We start from the raw sequence: 27,309 nt of genomic DNA, 5'->3' as shown, positions 1-27,309 counted from the left end.
AAAAAACAGCATACTGGCACCATACTTATTTTGATTATTGTTTCTCAGCTGTTTGTACATGTTGCAGTTTATAAATAAAGGTTTAAAAAAAATAAAAAATAATAATAATATATATATATATAAAATTGCCTCTGCGCATGCGCATAGCATATCCAACGAATCGATGACTAAATTAATTGCCAACTATTTTTATAATCGATTTTAATCGATTTAATCGATTAGTTGTTGCAGCCCTAATTTGTACATATCGTATTTGCTGATGTTCTGTTTTTGTTGTTGTCCCTCTGTCTTATCCCCCTCCTATCCCCCCAATTTCTCCCCGTCTTCCATTTTTTCTTATTTCTATCCCCTCCTGCTCCGATCCGGCTGCACCAAACATGATATACATCCATTTAATAAAGTCATATACAAATAAGGCAACAAGAGAAGTATCCCACACTTCTCTTTTGTAAAGTAAATCTGTACAGCAGATATGGGCATCTACATCAACTATATGATTTGCCTGAGTAGCTAAAGAGGACAAAAAAACAAGTTTAATATTGTGAAAAATAAGTAATCATTTAATGAGTTAAGTTTAATACTGTTAATATAAGTAATCATTTCCCCCCTAAAAAAAAACCTTATGAGAATTAGGTGGTCATTAAAGCAATATTTGTTTATTAGAAAGAATAGGGTGTAATATTAGGAGATCCCTCTCCCCACAAAATGAAAAACATTACCAAATTAATGTTTTTTATAAAACAGAAATAATTGTTAATAAATCGTGCAAGGAAAAATGTCAACTTCAGATTTAAATTATAATTTCATAAGAATAAAGTACATAAACATATATCATTTACTTGTTTTTATTGAATCTAATTTCCTTATAGTTTTAAATGTTTTTGGTTTTCTTGTGCAAAGCATCTCATTGCATTGTTGGCCATATGTCAATCTGCACATGCCAAATAAATCATCCAACTTGAATATAAGGACAAAAAAATCTTGATTTTTAAGGCAGAATCAGTCAATGATGTAACAATGTTCACTTTTGATTGACACAAACAATATGTTTGCAGTGGTGTGCATTGCGCTAAGAGCCGTTTCTAATATGTTTATTTGTGTAATGAGATGGGTAAAATATTCAAGTCCTCACCTGGTGCGGCACGAGGCCGAGCGATGTGGGAGGTTCGTTCATTCGGTCGTCACTGCTGCTGGCCACCGCGTAGCCTCTGCAGGGAGGAGAGACACGCAAGGTGACGTCCTTCATTTGTATGTGAATGCCATGAGGAGGATGGGCAATTTAGATAAAAAATAAACCCAGCGCACAGAGAAAAGGAGCGAGGAAAGAGGTGGAAAATGACGCAAGAGAGGTCTGTAGCCCCTTGTGTACTAACGTCACATCCCAAAGTAAAAGCTACACAAGAGGGAAAGCTTTAAAAGCAAAGAAAAAAAGATTTAACGTGTGTGTAAAAAAACTAAGCCAGTATACAGTGGGTACAGAAAGTATTCACACCCCTTTAAAAAGTAAAAATTAAAGTACCACTGATAGTCACACACACTAGGTGTGGTGAAATTACCTTCTGCATTTGACCCATCCCCTTGTTCCACCCCCTGGGAGGTGAGGTGAGCAGTGAGCAGCAGCGGTGGCCGCGCTCGGGAATCATTTTGGTGATTTTAGGTTAAACGTTTGTTTGTTTCATTGCATCCCATTGCTAAATAAATAAAAAAGTACATTTTATTTCTAAATAATGTACACTCCGCACCCAATTTAGACAGAAAAAAACAGAAATGTAGATTTGGTTTTGCAAATGTATTAAAAAAGAAAAACTAAAAGATCACAAGGTATTCAGAACCTTTGCTGTGACACTCATTTTTAACTCACATGGTGTCCATTTCGTCTGATCCTCCTTGAGATGGTTTTGCTCCTTCATTGAAGTCCAGCTGTGTTTAATTAAACTGATCGGACTTGTTTAGGAAAGGCACACACCTGTCTATGTAAGAACTTACAGCTCACAGTGCACATCTGAGTAAATGAGAATCATGAGTTTGAAGGAAATACCCAAGGAGCTCAACGACAGAATTGTGGCAAGGCACAGATCTGGCCAAGGTTACAAAATAATTTCTGCAGCACTCAAGATTCCTTAATGCATAATCCTTAAATGGAAGAAGTTTGAGACGACCACAACTCTTCCTAGACCTGTCCGTCCAGCCAAACTGAGAAATCGTGGGAGAAGAGCCTTGGTAAAAGAGGTAAAGAAGAACCCAAAGATCATTGTGACTGAGCTCCAGAGATACAGTAGGGAGATGGGAGAAAGTTCCACAAAGTCAACTATCACTGCAGACCTCCATTAGTCAGGCTTTATGGTAGAGTGGCCGGACGGAAGCCTCTTCTCAGTGCAAGACATATGAAAGCCTGCATAGAGTTTGCTAAAAAGACATGACAGACTAAGAAATACGATTTTCTGTCAGGGCTTTGAGGCGATCCGGTTTGGTGGCTGCAGGATTAGGTCTCTGCTTTTTGCAGTTGATGTGGTCCTGATGGCTTCATCAAGTACCTCAGAGTCTTCAGCTCTCACTTGATCGGTTCGCAGCAGAGTGTGAAGCGACTGGGATAGGAATCAGCACCTCCAAGTCCGAGTCCATGGTTCTTCACCGGAAAAGGATGGAGTGCCATCTCCGAGTTGGGGAAGAGATCTTGCCCCATGTAGAGGAGTTCAAGTACCTCAGAGTCTTGTTCACGAGTGAGGGAAGAGTGGATCGTGAACAAGATCGCGGCGTCTTCAGTAATGCGGACGATCTATCGATCTGTTGTGGTGAAGAAGGAGCTGAGCCGGAAGGCAAAGCTCTTAATTTACCGGTCGATCTACGTTCCCATCCTCACCTATGGTCATGAGCTTTGGGTTATGACCGAAAGGACAAGATCACGGGTACGAGCGGCCGAAATGAGTTTCCTCCGCCGGGTTGCGGGTCTCTCCCTTAGAGATAGGGTGAGAAGCTCTGTCATCCAGGAGGAGCTCAAAGTAAAGCCGCTGCTCCTCCACATCGAGAGGAGCCAGATGAGGTGGTTAGGGCATCTGGTCAGGATGCCACCCGAACGCCTCCCTATGGAGGTGTTTTTCGGGCACGTCCGATCGGTAGGAGGCCACGGGGAAGACCCAGGACACGTTGGGAAGACGATGTCTCCCGGCTGGCCTGGGAACGCCTCGGGATCCCCTGGGAGGAGCTGGACAAAGTGGCTGGGGATAGGGAAGTCTGGACTTCTCTACTTAGACTCCTGCCCCCATGACTTGACCTCGATAAGCGGAAAAAGATGGATGGATGGATGGATGGATGGATGGTTTACTGAGACCAAGATTAAACTTTCAGGCGTTAATTCTAAGTGGTATGTGTGGAGAAAACCAGGCACTGCTCATCACCTGTCCAATACAATCTCAACAGTGAAACATGGTCGTTGGCAGCATCATGTTATGGGGGTGTGTTTCAGTCGCAGGGGCAGGACGACTGGTTGCAATTGAAGGAAAGATGAATGAGGCAAAGTACAGGGATATCCTGGAAGAAAACGTCTCCCAAAAGTGCTCAGGAACTCAAAGTGGGCCGAAGGTTCACCTTCCAACAGAGAATGACCCTAAGCACACAGCAAAAATAACGAAGGAGTGGCTTCAGACAACTATGTGACCATTCTTGACTGGCCCAGCTAAAGCCCTGACCTAAACCCAATTAGGCATCTCTAGAGAGACCTGAAAATGGCTGTCCACCTACGTTCACCATCCAACCTGACAGCACTGGAAAGGATCTGCAAAGAAGAATGGCAGAGAATCCCCAAAGAAGACCCATGGCTGTGCGAGCCCAAAAGGGTGCTTCTACTCAATATTGAGCAAAGGGTCTGAATACTTATGACCTTGTGATATTTTAGTTGTTCTTTTTTTAATACATATGGAAAAAATTCTACACGTCTGGTTTTTTTCTGTCAAGATGGTGTACTAAGTGTACATTAACAAGTGCTGTTCCTTCCGCCTTTTATTTGTTCATAGCGTTTCTACTCGTATTGATTCTTCATTCATCACTCCAAGTAACGTTTGTAAGTTTGACAATATAACTAAAACAATGTTTACTTATTAAACCATCCCATGTGTGATGTCTGTAGGAGTGTTTTCATGCATATTTGTACTATCGTAATGTAATCAAGCCGCCGTCGTTCGCATGAACTAATATGCTAACACATTTACAAGAGTCTGTGTTAGTACAATTAACTCACAATGTCATTCTTTTCGTATATTTTCAGTTTTGTTAATTCACCAAAACGTCACCATGGAGCTATCGAGTCTGTTTTTCTGCTTTGAGAGCTAGCCCCGACTTAAACAAGTTGAAAAACGTATTCGGGTGTTGCCATTTAGTGGTCAATTGTACAGAATATGTACTGAACTGTGCAATCTACTAATACAAGTTTCAATCAATCAATCAATCAGCTTTCGCAGCATGTGGGTCCACTAGAATTGATTGCTCCCATTAGCTGCATTGCTAGCCACCAAAAACGAGCCGATTTTTACAAGTTAGAATGCAAAAAAAACAAAAACTTTTGTTGTTTCTCATAAGGATAGTGAACAATAGGCACAATTCCAAAAAAGCGGGTCCCCTTAAAGGGGTTGATTCAAACATATTCAACTGATGCATTTTGGTGTCTGCCGCCATTTTTTTTTAATGCCGTTTTTTCATTTAGGTAATCTATCCATCCATTTTCTACAGCTTGTCCCTTTTGGGGTGGCAGGGGGTCGCTGGAGCCTATCTCAGCTGCATTCGGGCGGTAGGCGGGGTACACCCTGGACAAGTCGCCACCTATAATGTATCTATTATTAGATACTGTATCTACTCAATGAAATAATGTCTTACAATGTGCATTTTCTTACGTTTGGATCATGATTGCGCTTCTGTTGTGATAGTCCACTGCGTGTCACGGTGTGTGGGGGGGGGGTTTGTTCAAGTTGAAGTAGTTGAAGTTATGTGTTGTTCAGTCTGTTATAGCTAACTTTAATAATCAATGCAAGTTTAAGTGTTATTTTTGTACAAAAATAAATAAATAATAAATGATAAATGGGTTATACTTGTATAGTGCTTTTCTACCTTCAAGGTACTCAAAGCGCTTTGACAGTATTTCCACATTCACCCATTCACACACACATTCACACACCGATGGCGGGAGCTGCCATGCAAGGCGCTAACCAGCAGCCATCAGGAGCAAGGGTGAAGTGTCTTGCCCAAGGACACAACGGACGTGGCTAGACGTGAAAAGACTTGTTAGTCACAATCAATGCTTGCTGGGTGGCGAAAAAAGCGTCGAAATGTGTGTATTTGTGTATTGATGTCTTTGTGTGTGTGAGTGTGTGCGTGTGTGTGCGCACGTATTTATAGAACAGCGTATTGGTGATTACCTTCGAAAAATGGCTTTATCGCAGTTTGTACTGTATTCTTTCATGTTTGGCAAACTTCCCTCTTCAATTTGGTATGAAATAAATATCCAGATTTAAAGCATTGCCATCGCAGAACATTCGGTAACATTCAAAGAACGTAATATGTAACATTTCGGGAACTGGAAAAATGCTTGCTGTTTGCACCAATATGGAACCAAAAAGCAACCCAAATGCACCCTTTAGGTAACGTTAATTGCCCAAAAAGGCTAAGGTAATCACAACGTTCTGGGGGACAAAATGGTTAGCTGGGTTATTTGTCAAAACATCTGAGTGAACATGATCACAGATCACTCTGAGACAGCACACATAGTTGTAATAAATAATATAAAAAAACAACTGAAGATAGTGTAGTGATTTCAATATCAAATTTATTTACATTACTATACAAACCTGCATTGACATTTAAACCATTTTTGTTACCTTGTTTCTGGTAATTCTGTTCATTATTATTATTTAAGTGTTTGCTTCATATTTTATTTACTTCTGTTTGTTTGTGTGCAATTCAATTTGTTGCTTTTGTATATATCTCGAGTGATTTTATTGTTGCACTTAATTGTTTTCTTGCACGACAAATTATTTTTGCACATTGTTGTTGCATGTTTTTGTTACCAAAAATAATAAACCGAATAAGAATCAGCTTTATTGGCCAGGTATGTTTAACACACAAGGAATTTATAACTTTGGACTGTGCTCTTTCGGTAGAATGTAAACAATAAATAATAACAGTTAAAAATAAATACTGGTAATTTAAGACTAATATGTACAAGACTGATGAGACAAGATGACACTTTTTACTGTAAATACAAAGCTTTATCAGGCCACTCTTGTAGCTGAATGTTCAACATTTTGAAATTAGGAACCATATGTGGCACCCTGGACATCATTCCTTCATTAGTATTAGTTGTGTTATTATTGTATTGGCATTATTTATATTCTTAACTGGGCCACCACCATGTATTTATTAACGACATGTCATATGTAAAGACATTCCAGGCTACCAATAAGATAATGTAAACAACACTGCCAGAGCCGCAACGAGTTTATAGTAGGTGTGTTAATGAGCAATAATCAATATTATTAGCAAAAATAGAGGGCCGCAAAATCAAAATCAAATTTTGCTGAGGGCCCCATGGAGGCTTGGGCCAGCTCTGCAGTCACTTGTACAGACAAAAGATCATTGTTTGGTTAACGTGTATATATATATATATATATATATATATATATATATATATATATATATATATATAAATATATATATATATATATATATCGTGTGTATTTATATATATATATATATATGGCGTGCCATCACTAGAGGCAGGGGAGGCACGGCCTCACCTGCCTTCATGGAAAGAAAAAAATGGTAAAAAGAAAAGAAAAAAATTAAATTGTTATGTATCCAGTGATTATACTAAAGTTATTTTCCAGTTAATTCACCAGTTTTAGATTATTTTTATTTTTATTTTCACATTTGCTGTTCAAATACTGAGAAGAGACGGTGCGGTGATCAGCAGCCAGTTGAGGCACGTCACTGCGTTGTGCCTCAACATGGATTGTGCGCAATGACTGGGCTAACTGCTGGCCTGCTGTGCAGTGAGACTGTGTTGCTATATGAATTATATTATACATTTCCATAGTTTAGTTAGCTGAGGTATATAATGTACAGTGTATTTTGTCAACAACTGTATGTGTGTCACGTATTTCTTGTGCTGATCGATCATAAAACTGGAGGCTCGTCTCATAACCCCGCCTCCTGGTGCCAAGTACCTCCGCCGCGATGCACCGCCCGACGGGAGCGCCACACCAACCAAAGCCCACACCCAAACCCTCCACGTGCAAGACCGAATCCACCCAAAAAAAAGTCACTTAACAAGAAGCCAAAAAGTGCAAAAACAACAATGCTCGCACGACGAGCCGTGAACAGGGACACAACATTAGGTACACCTGCAGACGGCAGCGCGGATTTCATATTTCATTCATTCACAACTCTTCCAACACAAACACCACTGCTCCCGCACTTATAAGTAAAGGTAAGACCATAATAACATCTTTTTTTATGAGATGTGCTTTTTTGTGTGCAAGCTACAGTTTGTAAGTGTAAAGTTAAAGTAAAGTACCAATGATTGTCACACACATACTAGGTGTGGTGAAATTTGTCCTCTGCATTTGACCCATCCCCTTGTTCACCCCCTGGGAGGTGAGGGGAGCAGTGGGCAGCAGCGGCGCCGTGCCTGAGAATAATTGTTGGTGATTTAACCCCCAATTCCAACCCTTGATGCTGAGTGCCAAGCAGGGAAGAATGCTGGTATGAGCTTTTAAACACATTAACTTAAAACATTAAACATAACTAATATAATATATTATATATATATATAATATATAATATTATATATATATATTATATATATATATTATATTATATATATATATATATAATATAATATATAATATAATATATAATAATATAATTAAACATAAAACATAACTAAAAACATTAACTGCTGCCAATCACATGGTGAATAAGATACTCTTTAGGGTTCATATGTTTTGTAAATCTGACTGTGATGAAGTCAGTGCCTCACCAGACATGAACCTCACCGCACGCCACTGATATATATATATATATATATATATATATATATATATATATATATATATATACACACACGTTAGGTAAAAAAAAAACACGGAGGCTATTTCATCCCTACAAGCCTGTTTCGCAGGTTTCCCTGCTCTTCAGGGGAGTTATATATATACTGTATATATATATATATATATATATATATATATATATATACACACATATATATACACATACTGTATATATATATATATATATATATATATATATATATATATATATATATATATATTTTTTTTTTTTTTTTTGGCTACCCCTGTGGTAAATTTTAAATGTGCTTTATAAATAAAGTTGATTTGATTTGATTTGATATACACTACCGTTCAAAAGTTTGGGGTCTCATTGAAATGTCCTTATTTTTGAAGGAAAAGCACTGTACTTTTCAATGAAGATAACTTTAAACTAGTCTTAACTTCAAAGAAATACACTCTATACATTGCAAGTGTGGTAAATGACTATTCTAGCTGCAAATGTCTGGTTTTTGGTGCAATATCTACATAGGTGTATCGAGGCCCATTTCCAGCAACTATCACTCCAGTGTTCTAATGGTACAATGTGTTTGCTCATTGGCTCAGAAGGCTAATTGATGATTAGAAAACCCTTGTGCAATCATGTTCACACATCTGAAAACAGTTTAGCTCGTTACAGAAGCTGCAAAACTGACCTTCCTTTGAGCAGATTGAGTTTCTGGAGCATCACATTTGTGGGGTCAATTAAACGCTCAAAATGGCCAGAAAAAGAGAACTTTCATCTGAAACTCGACAGTCTATTCTTGTTCTTAGAAATGAAGGCTATTCCACAAAATTGTTTGGGTGACCCCAAACTTTTGAACGGTAGTGCATACTGTATATATATATATATATTAGGGCTGCAACAACTAATCGATTAAATCGATTCAAATTGATTATAAAAATAGTTGGCGATTAATTTAGTCGTTGATTCGTTGGATCTATGCTATGCGCATGCGCAGAGGCAATTTATTATTATTTTTTTTTTTTATAAACCTTTATTTATAAACTGCAACATGTACAAACAGCTGAGAAACAATAATCAAAATAAGTATGGTGCCAGTATGCTTTTTTTTTCAATAAAATACTGGAAAGGATAGAAATGTAGTTTGTCTCTTTTACCTGATTATTAATTGATTAATCGAAGTAATAATCAAGAGATTAATCGATTATCAAATTAATCGTTAGTTCCAGCCCTAATACCGTAATTTCCGGACTATAAGCCGCTACTTTTTCCCCTCGTTCTGGTCCCTGCGGCTTATACAAGGGTGCGGCTTATTTACGGCACGTTCTTCTCCGACACCAACGAAGAGGATTTCGGTGGTTTTAGTACGCAGGAGGAAGACGATGACACAATGATTAAAGACTGACTTTTCATATACCGGTAGGCTGGTTATTTTGATAACGTACAGGCGAGCAATTTGTATTACTTTGCACCGTTGTATTATTTGTACTCTGCACGAATGCTGTTCGCCATGTCAAAGATGTGAAAGTTTGATTGAATGATTGAAAGATTTATTGTTAATAAATGGGACGCTTTGCGTTCCCAAACAGTCATCTCTGTCCCGACAATCCCCTCCGTGGTAGCAGGAACCCCTATATACTACGGTAATTACACATCAAAACCCTGCGGCTTATAGTCGGGTGCGGCTTATATATGGAGCAATCTGTATTTTCCCCTAAATTTAGCTGGTGCGGCTTATAGTCAGGTGCGGCTTATAGTCCAGAAATTACGGTATATATATATATATATATATATATATATATATATATATATATATATATATATATATATATATATATATATATATATATATATATATATATATATATATACATATACATATATATATATACATACATATATATATATACATACATATATATATACATACATACATACATACATACATACATACATACATACATACATACATATATATATATATATATATATATATATATATATATATATATATATATATATATATATATACATATATATACACACACACACATACGCGTTAGGTCAAGAAAAAACACAGAGGCTATTTCATCCCTATTAGCCTGATTCGCAGGTTTCCCTGCTCTTCATGGGAGTTATATATCTATAACAAAATGTCATAATTTTAGTAGAATGTAGTCAGAATTTAGTAAAGTTAGTTTATTCTGACAAAAAAGATTAGCAAGAATTAAGTTGTAATTTTAATGTTAATGCAATATAATGAGATTTTTTCCAAAGAATAACCGTGTCATATGTTAATAGATTCGAAATATGCGAGAATAATGTCAACATTTTCACAAATAATAGTGTAATTCTAGGAAGATAAAGTAATCATTTTTACCAGAATAAAACAGACAATTTACAAAAATGAAGCTGTAATTTAGGAGAATCTATATTTTGATGAGAATACAGGTACTGTAGTGTATGGAAAAAAAAGGTATATCAGAATTTTAAAACAATTTCATTTAAAGAAAAGGAAGTCTTTGTATTTACATTTTATGAGAATAAAGTTGATTTAGAGATATTTTATTACAGTGAAGTTGACATAATAAAATATGTGATATTAGGTTTAAACTGAACATAAAAATCTACGTATAATCTTATGTGAATAAAGCTGGCATTTTATGAATCGAACATATCAGGAAAGAAATATATATTTTTAAAACTCTAAACTGAAAGGTAGGGTTATGCTCATTAGCACAGCGGGGCAATTTCTTCTGCCATTAAGCACTTGGAGCTTTTCACTCAGAATGGTCTGCGGTGGCGAATAACGTGTGAGAAAAAAAGTGCAGATCTACAGCGACTGAGCTGGAGTTCATTCAAGGAACGAGCATCCTGGCTACTCAGCCCAAGGTTGCTATGGTGACTGTGCTCACCCTTCACTGTGTTGTAGAATGGACACCATCATCTCCACAGCCAGAGCGCCGGCAATCATGGCCAGACCAGGTCGGCTTACGGTGCACTGCTGATCCAGTGTCCGATCTCGCGTGGACTAAAAAGAGAAAGGACGGATGTCTACTGAAATATAATCTTTCAACAAGCTGCGTTCATAAGCTTTTACACAAGGAGGGGTCATCGCTAAGTTGATGTGCACTCAGGATACCTGATTAAAAGGGTTTCAAAATGGGGGAAAAGCACCAAAAAGAAGGACAAAAATGTCAGCGACTGTTGGAGTCATTTCCACATCACAATGCGCCTTTATTGTGAAAGGCTACAACATGGTTGAATATTGCAATGCTAATAAGCTGGGGAAATGGTGGCTGCATCTCAAGCTGATCTCACAGGTCGCACTTTGTCTGCCTTTGGAGCTTTTCAAGCAACACAACAAAACACGACAAAGGGACACGTTTGGATCAAAATAGCCACTTGTCACAAAGTGAGTGACAACAGAACAGTAGCACAGCTGAGGCACGGGGGACTTGCGAAAGATTTGTCTCATTATTGCCGACACCTTTGACGTTGACTATTATTTTTCAAGTGTTTGTTTAGTGTGTGTGCTGTCAAGCGTGTCTCCTTACGTCCCCTGGCGCACCACAATCGTTGCAGAAGTAGCAGCCTAACTTGTGCCCCGGAATGTTGGAGAACAGAGAGGATCCCTGTGACAGAGGCCGCCGAGCCCAGCCGGCGTGGAGGTCGAGGAAGAGGAAGCCGACGAACAGGAAGGGGAGGAGCTCGCGTCCCCGCCGCAGGCATTTTGGCCAGCCGGGCTTTCTTCAGGCCGTGGCGCATGACCACAGATGTGTCGAAGCCGAGAGCGGCGTTTGATTACCAGCTAGCAAAGACAGAGAAGACAGTTAATGAGGGATTTTCTGGGTTTTGCTGCAACGTGCGATAGTTGTAGTTGGAGCCTATCCCAGAGAGGCAAGAGGTGTGTGCACCCTGGATTCACATATCATTCACTCTCATTTGAAATGTGGACTCGTCAGACCACATAACATTTTTCCACTTTGCATCAGTACATCTTAGATGAGCTCGGCCTATTAAAGCCGCGGCGTTTCTGGGTGTTGTTGATAAATGACTTTCGCTTTGCACAGTAGAGTTTTAACTAGCACTTACAGATGTAGCGACGAACTGTAGTTACTGACAGTGGTTTTCTGAAGTGTTCCTGAGCCCATGTGGTGATATCCTTTACACACTGATGTCGCTTTTTGATGCAGTACCGCCTGAGGGATCAAAGGTCACGGGCATTCAATGTGGTTTTCAGCCTTGCTGCTTACGTGCAGTGATTTCTCCAGATTCTCTGAACCTTTTGATGATATTATGGACCGTAGATGGTAAAATCCTTAAATTCCTTGCAACTAGCTCGTTGAGAAATGTTGTTTTTAAACAATTTGCTCAGGCATTTGTTCACAAAGTGGTGACCCTCGCCCCATCCTCGTTTCTGAATGACTGAGCATTTCATGGAAGCTGCTTTTGTACCCTAGAGCAGCGTTGATTACCAGCTAGCAAAGACAGAGAAGACAGTTAATGAGGGATTTTCTGGGTTTTGCAGCAACATGGCGATAGTTTGTAGCTGGAGCCTATCCCAGCTGACTTCTGTCGAGAGGCGTGGTGCACCCCGGATTCACATATCATTCACTCTCAATTTACACAGTTTCCAAAAACAAATTTGAAATGTGGACTCGTCAGACCACAGAACATTTTTCCACTTTGCATCAGTCCATTTTAGATGAGCTCGGGACTAGCAAAGCCGGCTGCGTTTCTGATTAAACTAAAATTGTGGTTTGATGTAAATGAATCATCTTTAAACTTGGAAAAGACTAAATTTATGGTATTCAGTAATAAAAGAAAGATAGAAGTTAGTTTATCCATAAACAATGTGAAAATTGAGGTGTCTGAAATCTGGGGCCGTATTTATCAAGCTTCTTAGAGTGCCATTTTACACTTAAGTCCTGAGAATTTGCGAAATTTTGTCCTACTCTCAAACTTAAGAATAAAAGCTATTTATCAACTTTCTTAAGTCTAAGAATCACTCCTACTCTCCACGATATTTAAGAGACCTTCAGAGGTGTCTTAAGTGGTTAGGAGTTGCCAGCAGGGGATGGCACTGAGGCGAGAGAGACGTGTGCGAACGTTCAGGGAGCGGAAGGATGTCCTGGCTTTGTTTGATGACGAGCAGCTGATCAAACGGTATCGTTTAGACAGAGCAGGTATTATTTTTGTCACAGATTTAATCATTTTCGATTCCTTGTTGATTTCTGCATGTGTCTGCAGTGGGCTGGTATATATAGAGCCACCCACACCAGTTTCAAATGAGTTGCCTAATTAATGAATTGGAAAGAAAATGTTATGAGAGTAGCGTATGTGTGAGGTGAGTGACGTCAGTGAGTGTGTGGGCGAGAGAAGAGAGGGAGCGGTAGCGTGAGTGCGGGCGGGAACTAGTTTGTTTTGTATTATTTTGTAGTTTATTGTCAAAATATACACTCCCATTGTCCACTTAAATATTTCTAAGATATTTATTTATTCTTAGACATGGGATTCCCTTCCGTGATTGGTCATTTCTATGGACACAGAAATGACGTCACCTAAAATTCCGTTTACGGCACATAGTAATGTCGTAATTCAGCTCTGAGTGTGACACTTAAGATTCAGTCCTACACTTCGCTGAAAGTGTGAGTAAGACGCTTGATAACTAACTTTTAAGTGCAGCTTTCAGCGAATAATTTATTTACTCTTAAGTCAACTCTTAGCAGACTTCTTAGGAGTAATTCTAAGAAGCTTGATAAATACGGCACCTGGGGCCGTACTTATCAAGCTTCTTAGAGTGCCATTTTACACTTAAGTCCTGAGAATTTGCGAAATTTAGTCCTACTCTCAAACTTAAGAATAAAAGCTTTTTATCAACGTTCTTAAGTCCAAGAATCACTCCTACTCTCCACGATATTTAAGAGACCTTCAGAGGTGTCTTAAGTGGTTAGGAGTTGCCAGCAGGGGATGGCACTGAGGCGAGAGAGACGTGCGCGAACGTTCAGGGAACGGAACAATGTTGTTGTTTTTTTATGACGAGCAGCTGATCAAACGGTATCGTTTAGACAGAGCGGATATTATTTTTGTCACAGATTTAATACTTTTCCATTCCTTGTTGATTTCTGCATGTGTCTGCAGTGGGCTAGTATATATAGAGCCACCCACACCAGTTTCAAATGAGTTGCCTAATTAATGAATTGGAAAGAAAATGTTATGAGAGTAGCGTATGTGTGAGGTGAGTGACGTCAGTGAGTGTGTGGGCGAGAGAAGAGAGGGAGCGGTAGCGTGAGTGCGGGCGGGGACTAGTTTGTTTTGTATTATTTTGTAGTTTATTGTCAAAATATACACTCCCATTGTCCACTTAAATATTTCTAAGATATTTATTTATTCTTAGACAAGGGATTCCCTTCCGTGATTGGTCATTTCTATGGACACAGAAATGACGTCACCTAAAATTCCGTTTACGGCTCATAGTAATGTCGTAATTCAGCTCTGAGTGTGACACTTAAGATTCAGTCCTACACTTCGCTGAAAGTGTGAGTAAGACGCTTGATAACTAACTTTTAAGTGCAGCTTTCAGCAAAGAATTTATTTACTCTTAAGTCAACTCTTAGCAGACTTCTTAGGAGTAATTCTAAGAAGCTTGATAAATACGGCACCTGGGGCCGTACTTATCAAGCTTCTTAGAGTGCCATTTTACACTTAAGTCCTGAGAATTTGCGAAATTTAGTCCTACTCTCAAACTTAAGAATAAAAGCTTTTTATCAACGTTCTTAAGTCTAAGAATCACTCCTACTCTCCACGATATTTAAGAGACCTTCAGAGGTGTCTTAAGTGGTTAGGAGTTGCCAGCAGGGGATGGCACTGAGGCGAGAGAGACGTGCGCGAACGTTCAGGGAACGGAACAATGTTGTTGTTTTTTTATGACGAGCAGCTGATCAAACGGTATCGTTTAGACAGAGCGGATATTATTTTTGTCACAGATTTAATACTTTTCCATTCCTTGTTGATTTCTGCATGTGTCTGCAGTGGGCTAGTATATATAGAGCCACCCACACCAGTTTCAAATTAGTTGCCTAATTAATGAATTGGAAAGAAAATGTTATGACAGTAGCGTATGTGTGTGGCCGTGAGGTGAGTGACGTCAGTGAGTGTGTGGGCGAGAGAAGAGAGGGAGCGGTAGCGTGAGTGCCGGCGGGGACTAGTTTGTTTTGTATTATTTTGCAGTTTATTGTCAAAATATACACTCCCATTGTGCACTTAAATATTTCCAAGATATTTCTTTATTCTTAGACAACGGATTCCCTTCCGTGATTGGTCATTTCTATGGACACAGAAATGACGTCACCTAAAATTCCGTTTACGGCACATAGTAATGTCGTAATTCAGCTCTGAGTGTGACACTTAAGATTCAGTCCTACATTTCGCTGAAAGTGTGAGTAAGACGCTTGATAACTAACTTTTAAGTGCAGCTTTCAGCGAAGAATTTATTTACTCTTAAGTCAACTCTTAGCAGACTTCTTAGGAGTAATTCTAAGAAGCTTGATAAGTACGGCCCCAGATTTCTTGGGGTCATCTTAGATGAAAAGTTGACATGGAAAGCTCATATATTGCATGTGAAAAATAAGGTATCTAAAAGCTTATTTATTTTGAACAAGGTTAAATACAGTTTCCCGTATAATACAATGAGAATTTTATATTGCTCAATTATTCTACCTTATTTCAATTATTGTGCAGAAATATGGGGAAATACATATCACAGCAACATAATGCCTTTATTTCTTTCACAGAAAAGAGCAATTCGTATCATTTGTACAGTAGGATATAGAGACCACACAAATGCCCTCTTCATTAGGTCAGAATTATTCAAACTAAAAGACATTGTAGAATTGCATACTCTATTAGTGATGTTCAAAGCTAGAAATAAAGTTCTTCCGAAGGACTTACAAAAGTTATTTGTGTTCACGTCTGAAGATGAGAACCACAGAAGGCCGTATGACTTTAAACATCCAAGAGTGCGAACAAATTTGAAGCAAATGTGATTGTCTGTTGCTGGTGTGAAAACATAGCTCTAGACAAAGACTTAAAAAGTTGCAAGAATATATTTGAATTTAAAAAGAGTTACAAAAAGAGACAACTGGAATTATATCAAACTGATTTTTGATTTTGATTGGACGTGTCATTTTGAAAATGCTTAAACAAAAATTAAAAGTATGTTGGAGTTGGGGTGTTGATGGAGGGAACAGTGATAAAGTCATCTAAATAATTTGTGTTAAAAAGGGGGCAGATAAACATAAGAATAGTATTCTTCCATCTGCTCCTTTCTGATCATGGAAATGTATAAGAAACAAAAAAAACAATGAAAGTGTCAACTGTATATGGCTTGTATATATGCATTTTCATGAAAGGAATAAAAAGAAATGATGATGATGATGATGGGTGTTGTTGATAAATGGCTTTCGCTTTGCATAGTAGAGGTTTAACTAGCACTTACAGATGTAGCGACGAACTGTAGTTACTGACAGTGGTTTTCTGAAGTGTTCCTGAGCCCATGTGGTGATATCCTTTACACACTGATGTTAGTTTTTGATGCAGTACCGCCTGAGGGATCAAAGGTCACGGGCATTCAATGTTGGTTTTCAACCTTGCTGCTTACGTGCAGTGATTTCTCTAGATTCTCTGAAACTTTTGATGATATTACGGGCCGTAGATGGTGAAATCCCTAAATTCCTTGCAATAGCTCGTTGAGAAATGTTGTTCTTAAACAATTTGCTCAGGCATCTGTTCACAAAGTGGTGACCCTCGCCCCATCCTGGTTTGTGAATGACTGAGCATATCATGGAAGCTGCTTTTATACCCAAGCATGGCACCCACCTGTTCCCAATTAGCCTGTTCCCCTTTACCAAATTTACCAAATAAGTGTTTGAGCATTCCTCAACTTTCTCAGTCTTTTTTGCCACTTGTGCGAGCTTTTTTGAAACATGTTGCAGGCATCAAATTCCAAATTAGCTAATATTTGCCAAAAATAACAAAGTTTTCCAGTTTGAACGTTATGTATCTTGTCTCTGAAGTCTATTCAATTGAAGATAAGTTGAAAAGGATTTGCAAATCATTGTATTGTGTTTTTACGTATGATTTAAACAAGACGCCAACTTCACTGGTTTTGGGTTTTGTAGTTTATTTTTTTCGTTTGTTACTGTGTGTTTGTTAGCATATTTTACTGTATTTGGCCTGTTTATTGTATTTCTGCTTCTATGGCATATGTTGTATTATTGCTGCCTGTGTGGATTATTTTCTTTATCATTGCCTGATGTGGTGCACTAATTGTTTGGTAGCTACGTGGTTTAGTTTAATTAAAAATGTGTATTGCTGCCATGCAGCATATATTGTTTTAATAATCCCAGCATCCCTCAGGTCTTCCTTTGTTTTTTGTATTATTTCCTTTTTTCTCATAAATAAAAAAAAATTGACAATTGGCTGAATTGTTGCACCGGACACGCCAATCACTACAATTTTGACATTTCTGCACCGTGGTCCTGATGTAAGCGACGTCAATAAACAAGACAGATTGTGACCACTCTCACTTGAACACAATTTTACGTCTTTACCTTCCTTTTACTGGCAGCAATCACGGTGGGCAGCCAGCGGCTCTCCCTGGTGTCCATCAGCAAGAAGACCACATCGTGCTCCGAGATGAGCTTCTGCAGCTGCTCTACGTCCTTCTGGGCCTGGGACTGGGTGGCTTGAGAGAAATTCACAGGGTGGCCGGGCATTGGGATGCTCATATTGTGGCCCTCGGCTTTCTGATTGAACGGAAGATGGAACAAAACATAAGGAGGCTTAGGGGAAAAACTTGCGTACAATTCTTTGAGCTTGTATTCATCGCTAACAGTTTTTTGGACTTTCCCATTCTATTGAGGGATGTTCTTTGTATGATGATGATGCTTTTATTTTGTTCGAACAAGTCTAATGAAATTACATTAAACATTATGGCTACCTTTTTGTGTATTTAGGATCTTCATTAGTGATGAACATTTTAAATCAAACAGTGGAGACATGGCGCAGATATTTATAAAAAATATATTGCCTTCCTTCATACTTCCTTTAAACCAGCCGTTTGGAATTTGCTCTGTTCTGGGATGTTTTTCCCAATGGTGACGTCAGTGGATTATCCATATATGGCAGACCTGGGCAAATTAATGCCCGCCGGACATTCACAATTTTTTTTTTTTTTTTAGATCTTTAAGATTGAAACTGTAGCCGCCATTATGACGTGCAGTGATGTTTTCAAATGACCGTAAGTCTTGAACTATACAAAGTATTTCAATGGTTGGAATCTGCGCTTTTGCATGATATAATAGTTACTATGGTAATCTAATTAGTTACTATGGTAATCTAAGTCACAGCAGCTCAAACGAGGCACCAAGCACTGTGGTGGGGAGCGTTTCCACAGAGTGTTTCCATAGCAGCCAGCCTGAAATGTGGGTGTCAGGGACAAACGCGGAAGGAGATTTTTACAACAAAGTTCTAAAGCTTAGTGATATATCAGATAGTAGGTGGATTTGTTTTACCCTTTGCGTTTATATTTCGCTGTGATTGTTCATATTTGTTGCGTTTCGCTTGATTGTAAAATATGTCGATCGAGAGGGGGTGTGACGTTCATAGGTTGTCAATATTCAGTGTTTTATCGTTCATAGTTAATATTGTAAATCACACATTCTTTATTTTCATGTACATTCTGGGTGTCTCATTCAGTAAAAAAAATGTAAAATTCCATTCCGTTTTTTTTCAGGCGGTCTGTCATAAAGTTTTTAGCATTCAACCAGACATTATTGTGAGGTTTTGTATTAGTGTTCCTAAAAATAGATATACCGGCCCCCAGACACTTTTTTTTTCTCTAAATTTGGTCCCCCGAGTCAAAATAATTGCCCAGGCCTGATATATGATATACATGCGCGAGTCAGCCATTGTAGCCCGTGCTGTAGTCCAGTGTTTTTCAACCTTTTTTGAGTCAAGGCACATTTTGTTCATTGGAAAAATGCGGAGGCACACCACCAGTAGAAAACTTTCAAAATGAAACTCAGCAGCCGATATTGACAGTAAAAAGTTGTTCTCGCAAGTGTTGGATATGAATTCAAATCATAACTCCACATGCATCACAATAGCTCTTGTCTCAGTGTACTGTCACAAGCTGACATATCCCACCTTGACTTATTTGGAGTTTTTTGGTGTCTTCCTCTGTGTAGTGTTTTAGTTCTTGTCTTTTGGTGGCTTTTCCTGTTTTGTTGTTATTTTCCTGTAGCAGTTTAATTTCTTCCCTGAGCACTATTCCCCACACCTGCTTTGTTTTGACAATCGAGAATATTTAAGTTGTTGCTGTCCTTCTTTGTGGGGACCTTGTTGATTGTCATGTCATGTTCGGATGTACTTTGTGGACGCCTTCTCAGCTCCACACGCTGTAAGTATTTTCTGTCGTCCAGCATTCTGTTTTTGTTTACTTTGTAGCCAGTTCAGTTTTAGTTTCATTCTGCATAGCCATACCTAAGCTTCACTGCCTTTTCTTAGCGGCACTCGCCTTCTGTTTATTTTTGGTTTAAGCATTAGTTACCTTTTGACCTGCACGCTGCCTCCCGCTGTTGCCTGCATATTGTCATCACGACAAAGCAATTAGCTACCTGCTGCCACCTACTGATATGGAAGAGTATTATACGGTTACTCTGCCAAGCTCTAGACAGCACCGACACTCAACAACGGCACATTATTTGCGGATTATAATTACTGGTTTGCAAAAAATATTTTTAACCCAATTAGGTGAAATGACATAATCTGCCACGGCACACCAGACTGTATCTCACGGCACACCAGTGTGCACAGTGGTTGAAAAACACTGCTGTAGTCAATAAGCTCCTTTTGGTCTATGCTCTTGTTGTGGGGCAGACTGGCTCGTACATGTACATGCATCCTACGTTGTTGCCATTTATAATACAATGTAGCGTATAGTAGACTCAGTAGACTCCATAATGGATGTACTAAAAACTACAAAAAAGATAACTGGGAGAAGAGGCTGTCGAAGTGGAGGCACGTAAATAAGACCGCCCACAAAACGGCACATCCTGAAGAGATGGTCAGAAAGTGGATTAAAATGGTATGTAAAACCTAATCAATGCCAAAATTGGCATGTTATGTAGATCACAAGGAAGTGTTTTCAAAGTAGAAAACAGTCATATTAAGACCCCCTTAAGGAACATCACATGTTTACGCTTGCAAAAATCAACACAAAAGGAAGTAGCAGATAAGAGTACATATATATTTTGCAATCACTTTGATTTAATCTCAGCACTGACTTTATAATGCTTCCACATAGAAGTTGAGCAAGTTTTTTTTATCTGGTAGCAGACCAGGAGATGGCTCAGCAGTACCCACAATTTTGTTTTATTTGGTTGCCCAAATCCATGTGGGGATTTTCAGCTAAGTGACCGGAAGCTATGCTAAGGTTAAGTAGCCCATAGCCTACAGTATAGCCTACAGTACATCTTGCTGTCTGCAAAAGTCAATAACTTAAATGTACAAAATAACTTCCATAAGTGCGTACAAATCGACACAACTGCAGAAGCCTTGTTTTAACCTTTTTAACTGAACATTACTCTGTCAACAGCATATTGTCTAAATTACCGAGCTAACAGAGCTATATAAACAGCAAACATGAAAGCTCCAGACTGCAGATGACAATACTAATGCAGCAGAATGGAATAATCTCCCGATCAAACTCCGCTTCCGAAAAGTTTGAAACTGCCTCCGGTTTTCTAGCCGTCTATAAAGTTTTTACTCGTATGGGTTCTCCATTTATCACTCCAAGCAACGTTTGCAAGTTTTACAGTGTAGTGGATTGTCCGAAGCTTAAACTGCAACAAAAGTGAGTTTAGTACAAAAGGTTTATTTACCAATAATCAAAAGTACAAAGTTGGATTGAGCTGCCCGTGCAGACAGACAAACGTCCTCCGGAGGACACAAAAATCAAACAATCTCACTCAGCCCTTGTCACTTGGCCATTTTATCTGTTTTCTTCATGCGTCGACCTGTTTGTTATGCAACATCCTTGAATCCCTTAGTCATACTTAGATAATCAAAACATCAAAACTCCATATTCAACTTTGGCTTTTCTGGTCCTTCAATGGTTTAGAATAGAAAAGAAATGAAACGAGCAGACATTCTTTACAGACACGAAATATAGCTCGAAGGTCAGAAATTCCACTACAACAGTATAACCAAAAACATTTTTACTTACTAAACCTTCCTATGTGTAATGTCTGTAGGAGTATTTTGTATGCATATTTGTACGTGCTATGGTAATGTAGTAAAGCTAGCATCGTTAGCATTAGCTACTATACTAGCATGTTTAAGAGAGTTTTTGTTAGTAATATTAACTCACAATGGCATTCTTTTTGTATTGCTTCAGTTTCGGTAATTCACCAAAACGTCCCTGTGGACTTATTTACACTGTTTAACTGATTGGAGCGCTAGCTTCTGCAGCTAGTGGGTCCATAACGATGACTTCTGTTTTGTTTGATCAGCCGTTTTACTGCTGTGTGACAGGCACCGTTTTGAAACAATTAAGTTACGTAAATAAGCATTTATGCATTTTTTCTGTGTAAATAACTAATTTCACAACGCTGGAGCCTATCCCAGCTACACTCGGGTTGAAGGCGGGGTACACCCTGGACAAGTCGCCACCTCATCACAGGGCCAACACAGATAGACAGACAACATTCACACTCACATTCCCACGCAGTCACGGGGAGAACATGCCAACTCCACACGGACAGACCCCGAGCCCAGGGATCGAACCCAGGACTTTCAATGACACCTTGGCCCTCATGTATTATTAATTATCTGATTGGTTTTGTGTTAATTACTGAACAAATTTCTTACACAAAAAAATCAGCTATAATTATAGAGGTGCTTAGAGACAAAAATAGATCTGTGCCATGGGAAATACAAAATGAATTGAAAATGATTAACCAAATTCTGGTTGTAGACAAATACACTACCGTTCAAAAGTTTGGGGTCACATTGAAATTTTTGAAGGAAAAGCACTGTACTTTTCAATGAAGATAACTTTAGACTAGTCTTAACTTTAAAGAAATACACTCTATGCATTGCTAATGTGGTAAATGACTATTCTAGCTGCAAATGTCTGGTTTTTGGTGCAATATCTACATAGGTGTATAGAGGCCCATTTCCAGCAACTATCACTCCAGTGTTCTAATGGTACAATGTGTTTGCTCATTGGCTCAGAAGGCTAATTGATGATTAGAAAACCCTTGTGCAATCATGTTCACACATCTGAAAACAGTTTAGCTCGTTACAGAAGCTACAAAACTGACCTTCCTTTGAGCAGATTGAGTTTCTGGAGCATCACATTTGTGGGGTCAATTAAACGCTCAAAATGGCCAGAAAAAGAGAACTTTCATCTGAAACTTGACAGTCTATTCTTGTTCTTAGAAATGAAGGCTATTCCACAAAATTGTTTGGGTGACCCCAAACTTTTGAACGGTAGTGTATTTACAAAATAAATTGCACTCTTTATATAATCCATTGTATGTATTATATAAAAATATAATATAATAATATAATATATTATATACTGTATATTTAATATGCAAATATTACATATCTGTTATATTTTATATTGCTACTATGGTACAATTTTAGTCTATTTTATATCTGCATTATCCTTTCCATCTTTACCCTTTCCATCCTTTATAACTGAGCTACTGTGTGGAACAATTTCCCTTAATCAATAAAGTGTGTCTAAGTCTAAGTCTGAGTCATGTTGCCTCAACTGCTTTAAGACCTGACAGTCGATATAGTTGTTGAATGCCTCGGTTTGACATTCCTGCACAAGCATCCACAGGAAATGTTGCAACATTAGAAAAAAAATAGGAGTAGCACAAACATGAAAGGTTAATGTTAATGTCTCACCCTCGGTTATCATGCACGACTGCCAATCTACAATGACTGGAGAACGAACAAGACGGCAAAGTAAAATGCCACAGGTGAAGCCAAGGAAAGTAGCGATGGATACAAAGTGGCGTGAGATCTCAAGAAGAAATGTCTCTTTCACTAAGTCAATCATTATCTCCTGCAGAAGAACCATCAAAGTGTGCCTTTAATTTTAATTTCAGGACGGCGAGACAAGAGAGCCACTCCGCCTCTTAGCGCCTACAACCTCTTTAAATGCCAACTTGACCAAATCATCAGAGGACAATAAAAATCTCCTGGACATTCACTGTACAACCTGAGATCCCTCTCGGTTCATGGTTCGGTTCCCGGCCGCGTTTAGATATGCTTGTTTGGGATTTAGACATCACGTCCCACTGGGAGGAGGCCCCCCGGCAGGCCAAGGACCAGATGGGGGGATTACATCTCCTCTCTGGCCTGGGAACGCTTCGGGATTCCCCAGGAGGAAGTCGCAAATGTTGCTCTGGAGAGGGAAGTCTGGGGGTCTTTGCTGGAGCTGCTGTCCCCGCGACCCGATTCCGGATAAGCGGTTGAAGATGGATGGATGGGATTTAGACATCCAATTAAAACAATTACTTTCAAGGGTCGCCACATGAGTCAATTGCATGATTTTATTTGTCTTAGTATTTAGGTCAAATGCACATCCTGACACAATCCTGCCATTCATTCAGGTTTAGAACCGGCACTGGACATTTGCAATGGCTGGTTGGGAATTCTCCGCACAATTCTCCAGGGCAAAAACCAGCATCAAAAAGGTAAAGAAAAATTAGTGCTGTCAAAGGATTTGAAATCATAGAGCGATTATTTACTAACAATCTGCATTTACCGTATTTTCTGGACCATAAAGTGCACCGGATTATAAGGCGCACTGCCAATGAATGGTAAATTTTCAATCTTTTTTCATATATAAGGCACACCGGATGATAGGGCGCATTAAAGGAGTGATATTATTTATTTATTTTTTCTGAATTGAAAACACTTCCTTGTGGTCTACATAACATGTAATGGTGGTTCTTTGGTCAAAATGTTGCATAGATGATGTTTTACAGATCATCTTCAAGCCGCTTTCTGACAGTCGCTTCAGGATGCGCCGTTTTGTGAGAGCTCTTATTTATGTGGCTCACCTTCGGCAGCGTCTTTTCCCCGTCATCTTTGTTGTAGCGGTGTAGCGTGCAAGGACGGGAGTGGAAGAAGTGTCAAAAGATGGAGCTAACTGTTTTAATGACATTCAGACTTTACTTCAATCAATAACGGAGCAGCATCTTCTCATCCGGAAACAACAAGAACACCGTAAATATGTCCCGTGAAAAACCGTGCCACCGGAACTCTCTAATAACTAAAGTTCCTTGGGTGAATAATTTAACTCACTACACCGGTATGTTTCAGCGCTTTCATGGCGAGTTTACTGACAGATATAAGTAAGAACTTTACACTACTTTATATTAGAAATGGCAACAGCAGAGGAAGAATGTCAGATCACAAGAAGATAGAGAAAAAGAAGAAGCTTATCGACTACGGTGTCGGCACGGACTACAAAGGCGGACGCGCACAATTTTACAGGATTTATGCAGATCCCAAATACAGATCAGCAGGTACCAGAAGGTACGAAAAGTTGCTTGTGCATAACATTGCGAAACTAAACACCAGATAAAATGTCTTACCTTATACACACAACATAATAATACTTGTATGTTTAATGTGCCGACAATCCATCAAGCGGTGCGGCTTCATAGCTTACCAATGTCGTACTAAAACATTTTTATAGATGTTTGAGCGCTGTGTGTAATGTTCTATATTTTCAATGGAACATATAAAATATTGGTGTTGTTTACTTGAGTCATATTGCCATCATATTGCAGTCTACATGTATCTCTTATGTTTGACTGCCATCTACTGGTCACACTTCTCATTACACCGTGTACCCCAAATAAAATTGCTTTGAGGTCTATAAGCAAAACCAGAATTATTCCGTACGTTAGGCGCACCGGGTTATAAGGCGCACTGTCAAGTTTTGATGGAAAAAAAAGGACAAAACACAGTCAGGAAAATTAAGTTGTTTATATTGTAAAAAGAAAAAGAAGAAGTAATCCATTGTCTACTATTAAAGTAGTACCTCAACTTACAACCACAATCTGTTCCACGACCAAGCTTGTACTTCAAAACAATCGAGTCATAAAGCAGAAACGCCCATTAAAATTAATTTAAAATCAACTTAATCAGTGCTTGGCCCTCTCAAAACACCCCAATTTTAACACGCCATTTAGACAGAAAAACAAAAATTTTGATTAGGGCTGTCAATTATTTATTAATCATATTAGTCACATTTTGAAATATGGATCCATCAGTGATGCAGAGATCATGATACATGTGTTTGTTACATCTTATCTCGACAACAATAACGTATAATTTTTGGGTCTCCCCATGTCCAGCATTGAAAGATTACAGTTGGTTCAAAATGGGGCTGCTAGACTTTTGAGAAGGACATGAAAGTTTGATCATATTATACATATACCGGTACTGGTCCAAATGCACTGGCTCCCGGTACACTTTATTACTTACGTATAAAATATTAAACGGTTTAGCACCATCTTATCTTGCCGATTGTACTGTACCCTAAGTTCTAAGAACGCCAGAACCAAAAACAAGTCTGCAACCTTTGGCTCTGGAATGGTTTAGCAACATCTTATCTTGCTGATGGTACTGTACCCTAAGTTCTAAGAACGCCAGAACCAAAAACAAGTCTGCAACCTTTGGCTCTGGAATGGTTTAGCAACATCTTATCTTGCTGATGGTAGTGTACCCTAAGTTCTAAGAACGCCAGAACCAAAAACAAGTCTGCAACCTTTGGCTCTGGAATGGTTTAGCACCATCTTATCTTGCTGATGGTACTGTACCCTAAGTTCTAAGAACGCCAGAACCAAAAACAAGTCTGCAACCTTTGGCTCTGGAACGGCATAGTGTATGCTTCTGTGTACTGTAGTCACTACGTGGTCCCTTGACGTACTGTCATGAGTCTTTCAAAGTTCTGCATCAGCCATTCAATTCTAGGGGCAGTGTTTCTGGTAAAAAAAAAAAAAAACCTGACACTTAACTTGTCACGATTTAGCTTGTTAGCTTCTTTGGTTGCTAATAAACAATGGTATCTAGAATATAGGTATTTGAAGCTATCTAGAATAGCTTCAAATACCCCATTTTGTAGCTTCAAGTCACTTTCACCTTACTCTCATGGCTTACCTCTGCTCCAACGTCTCACTCTTCCTTCGTGCTGGCTTCTAGAAGCAGCAGTACATCCTTTGTATATTCAGATTCAATAATATAAGGTTGTGAATCCTCAATTGTTCAAAAATAGTCGTCTTTTTTGTTTGTTACCAAATCTGCCATGATTAGAAGACACACACGCCTTTGTTTCCGGAAGTAAGACGCACACTTGTTGCCAGAAGTAGAAAGTGCGCTGCTATGGAAATGGAAATAAATGCGCCCAGGAATTAGTTCCTGCAATGATTAAAATGACCAAAATACAGTAAATATAGTAAATATTACACATTGTTATGAACGTGTCTGTTACTACATTATTATACTTGCAGTGCATATATAAAACGTTGGAGGGTTTTGAAGTTGTTTCAGAGGGTGTTGAAGGCTACAACGGTGACTTCCATTACTCCCATCTGTCAAGCGTTTATCATCTTTAAAATTCCCCCTCAAAAAAAGACGTGTTCTTGTCCCTCATAATAATTGTGCATGAAAAAAGTGCAGTTCCCCTTTAACTTCAATATAGTAATCAAACAGGTTTAGTGGCTCCAAGTGGGTTTTCTTTTGTTGGAAATGGGCCCAAATTGCTCTTTTGATGGCTCTTTTGAGGCAAAATGTTTAATGACCCCTACTCTAGAGCATTTTTTTATTCTGGCTCCAGCACTCTGGAATTTACTACCAGCAACACTTAAGATGCCACCTCAGGAGAAGTATTACCTTACCTTAAAACTCATCTAAATACTGTAGCTTTTAAATACTGCATATTACCCCCTTATTTTAATCTATTTGTTCCCATAGAGCTGTTGTGTGTTTTGTCCTCACCCTGTGTCTTGTGGCTTTGAGTGAGTGACCGCGGAAGTCACGACTGAGAAAAACCTTTATTGCTCAAACGGCACAACCCAGTGACAAATATTACTTCAACCGATGGTGAAAATAAACGTAACTCAAGTTATGCTCGTATCTCAAGGTACTCAA

At 38.8% G+C, this 27,309-nt stretch overlaps 1 protein-coding gene across 4 annotated transcripts in view; it reads right to left on the bottom strand.

Annotated features, from left to right (window-relative positions):
• atg7 (ATG7 autophagy related 7 homolog (S. cerevisiae)) overlaps positions 1-27,309 on the bottom strand; it is a 93,742-nt gene that overhangs the window by 6,656 nt on the left and 59,777 nt on the right. For all 4 annotated transcript variants that reach the window (XM_062038241.1, XM_062038239.1, XM_062038240.1 and 1 more), the window contains exons 13-17: positions 17,673-17,867; positions 12,531-12,539; positions 11,616-11,859; positions 10,974-11,089; positions 1,133-1,208 (exon numbers count right to left, since the gene is read on the bottom strand). In XM_062038241.1, coding sequence (XP_061894225.1) covers positions 10,977-11,089; positions 11,616-11,859; positions 12,531-12,539; positions 17,673-17,867 — 561 coding nt within the window. In that variant the 3' untranslated portion in view covers positions 1,133-1,208; positions 10,974-10,976. The remainder of the gene's footprint in view (positions 1-1,132; positions 1,209-10,973; positions 11,090-11,615; positions 11,860-12,530; positions 12,540-17,672; positions 17,868-27,309) is intronic.

Source organism: Entelurus aequoreus, linkage group LG26 (genome assembly GCF_033978785.1).
Source record: "Entelurus aequoreus isolate RoL-2023_Sb linkage group LG26, RoL_Eaeq_v1.1, whole genome shotgun sequence".
Lineage (NCBI taxonomy): Eukaryota > Metazoa > Chordata > Actinopteri > Syngnathiformes > Syngnathidae > Entelurus > Entelurus aequoreus.
The sequence above is the reverse complement of the archived record's forward strand: the minus strand, read 5'-3'. Positions and strand labels throughout refer to the sequence as shown.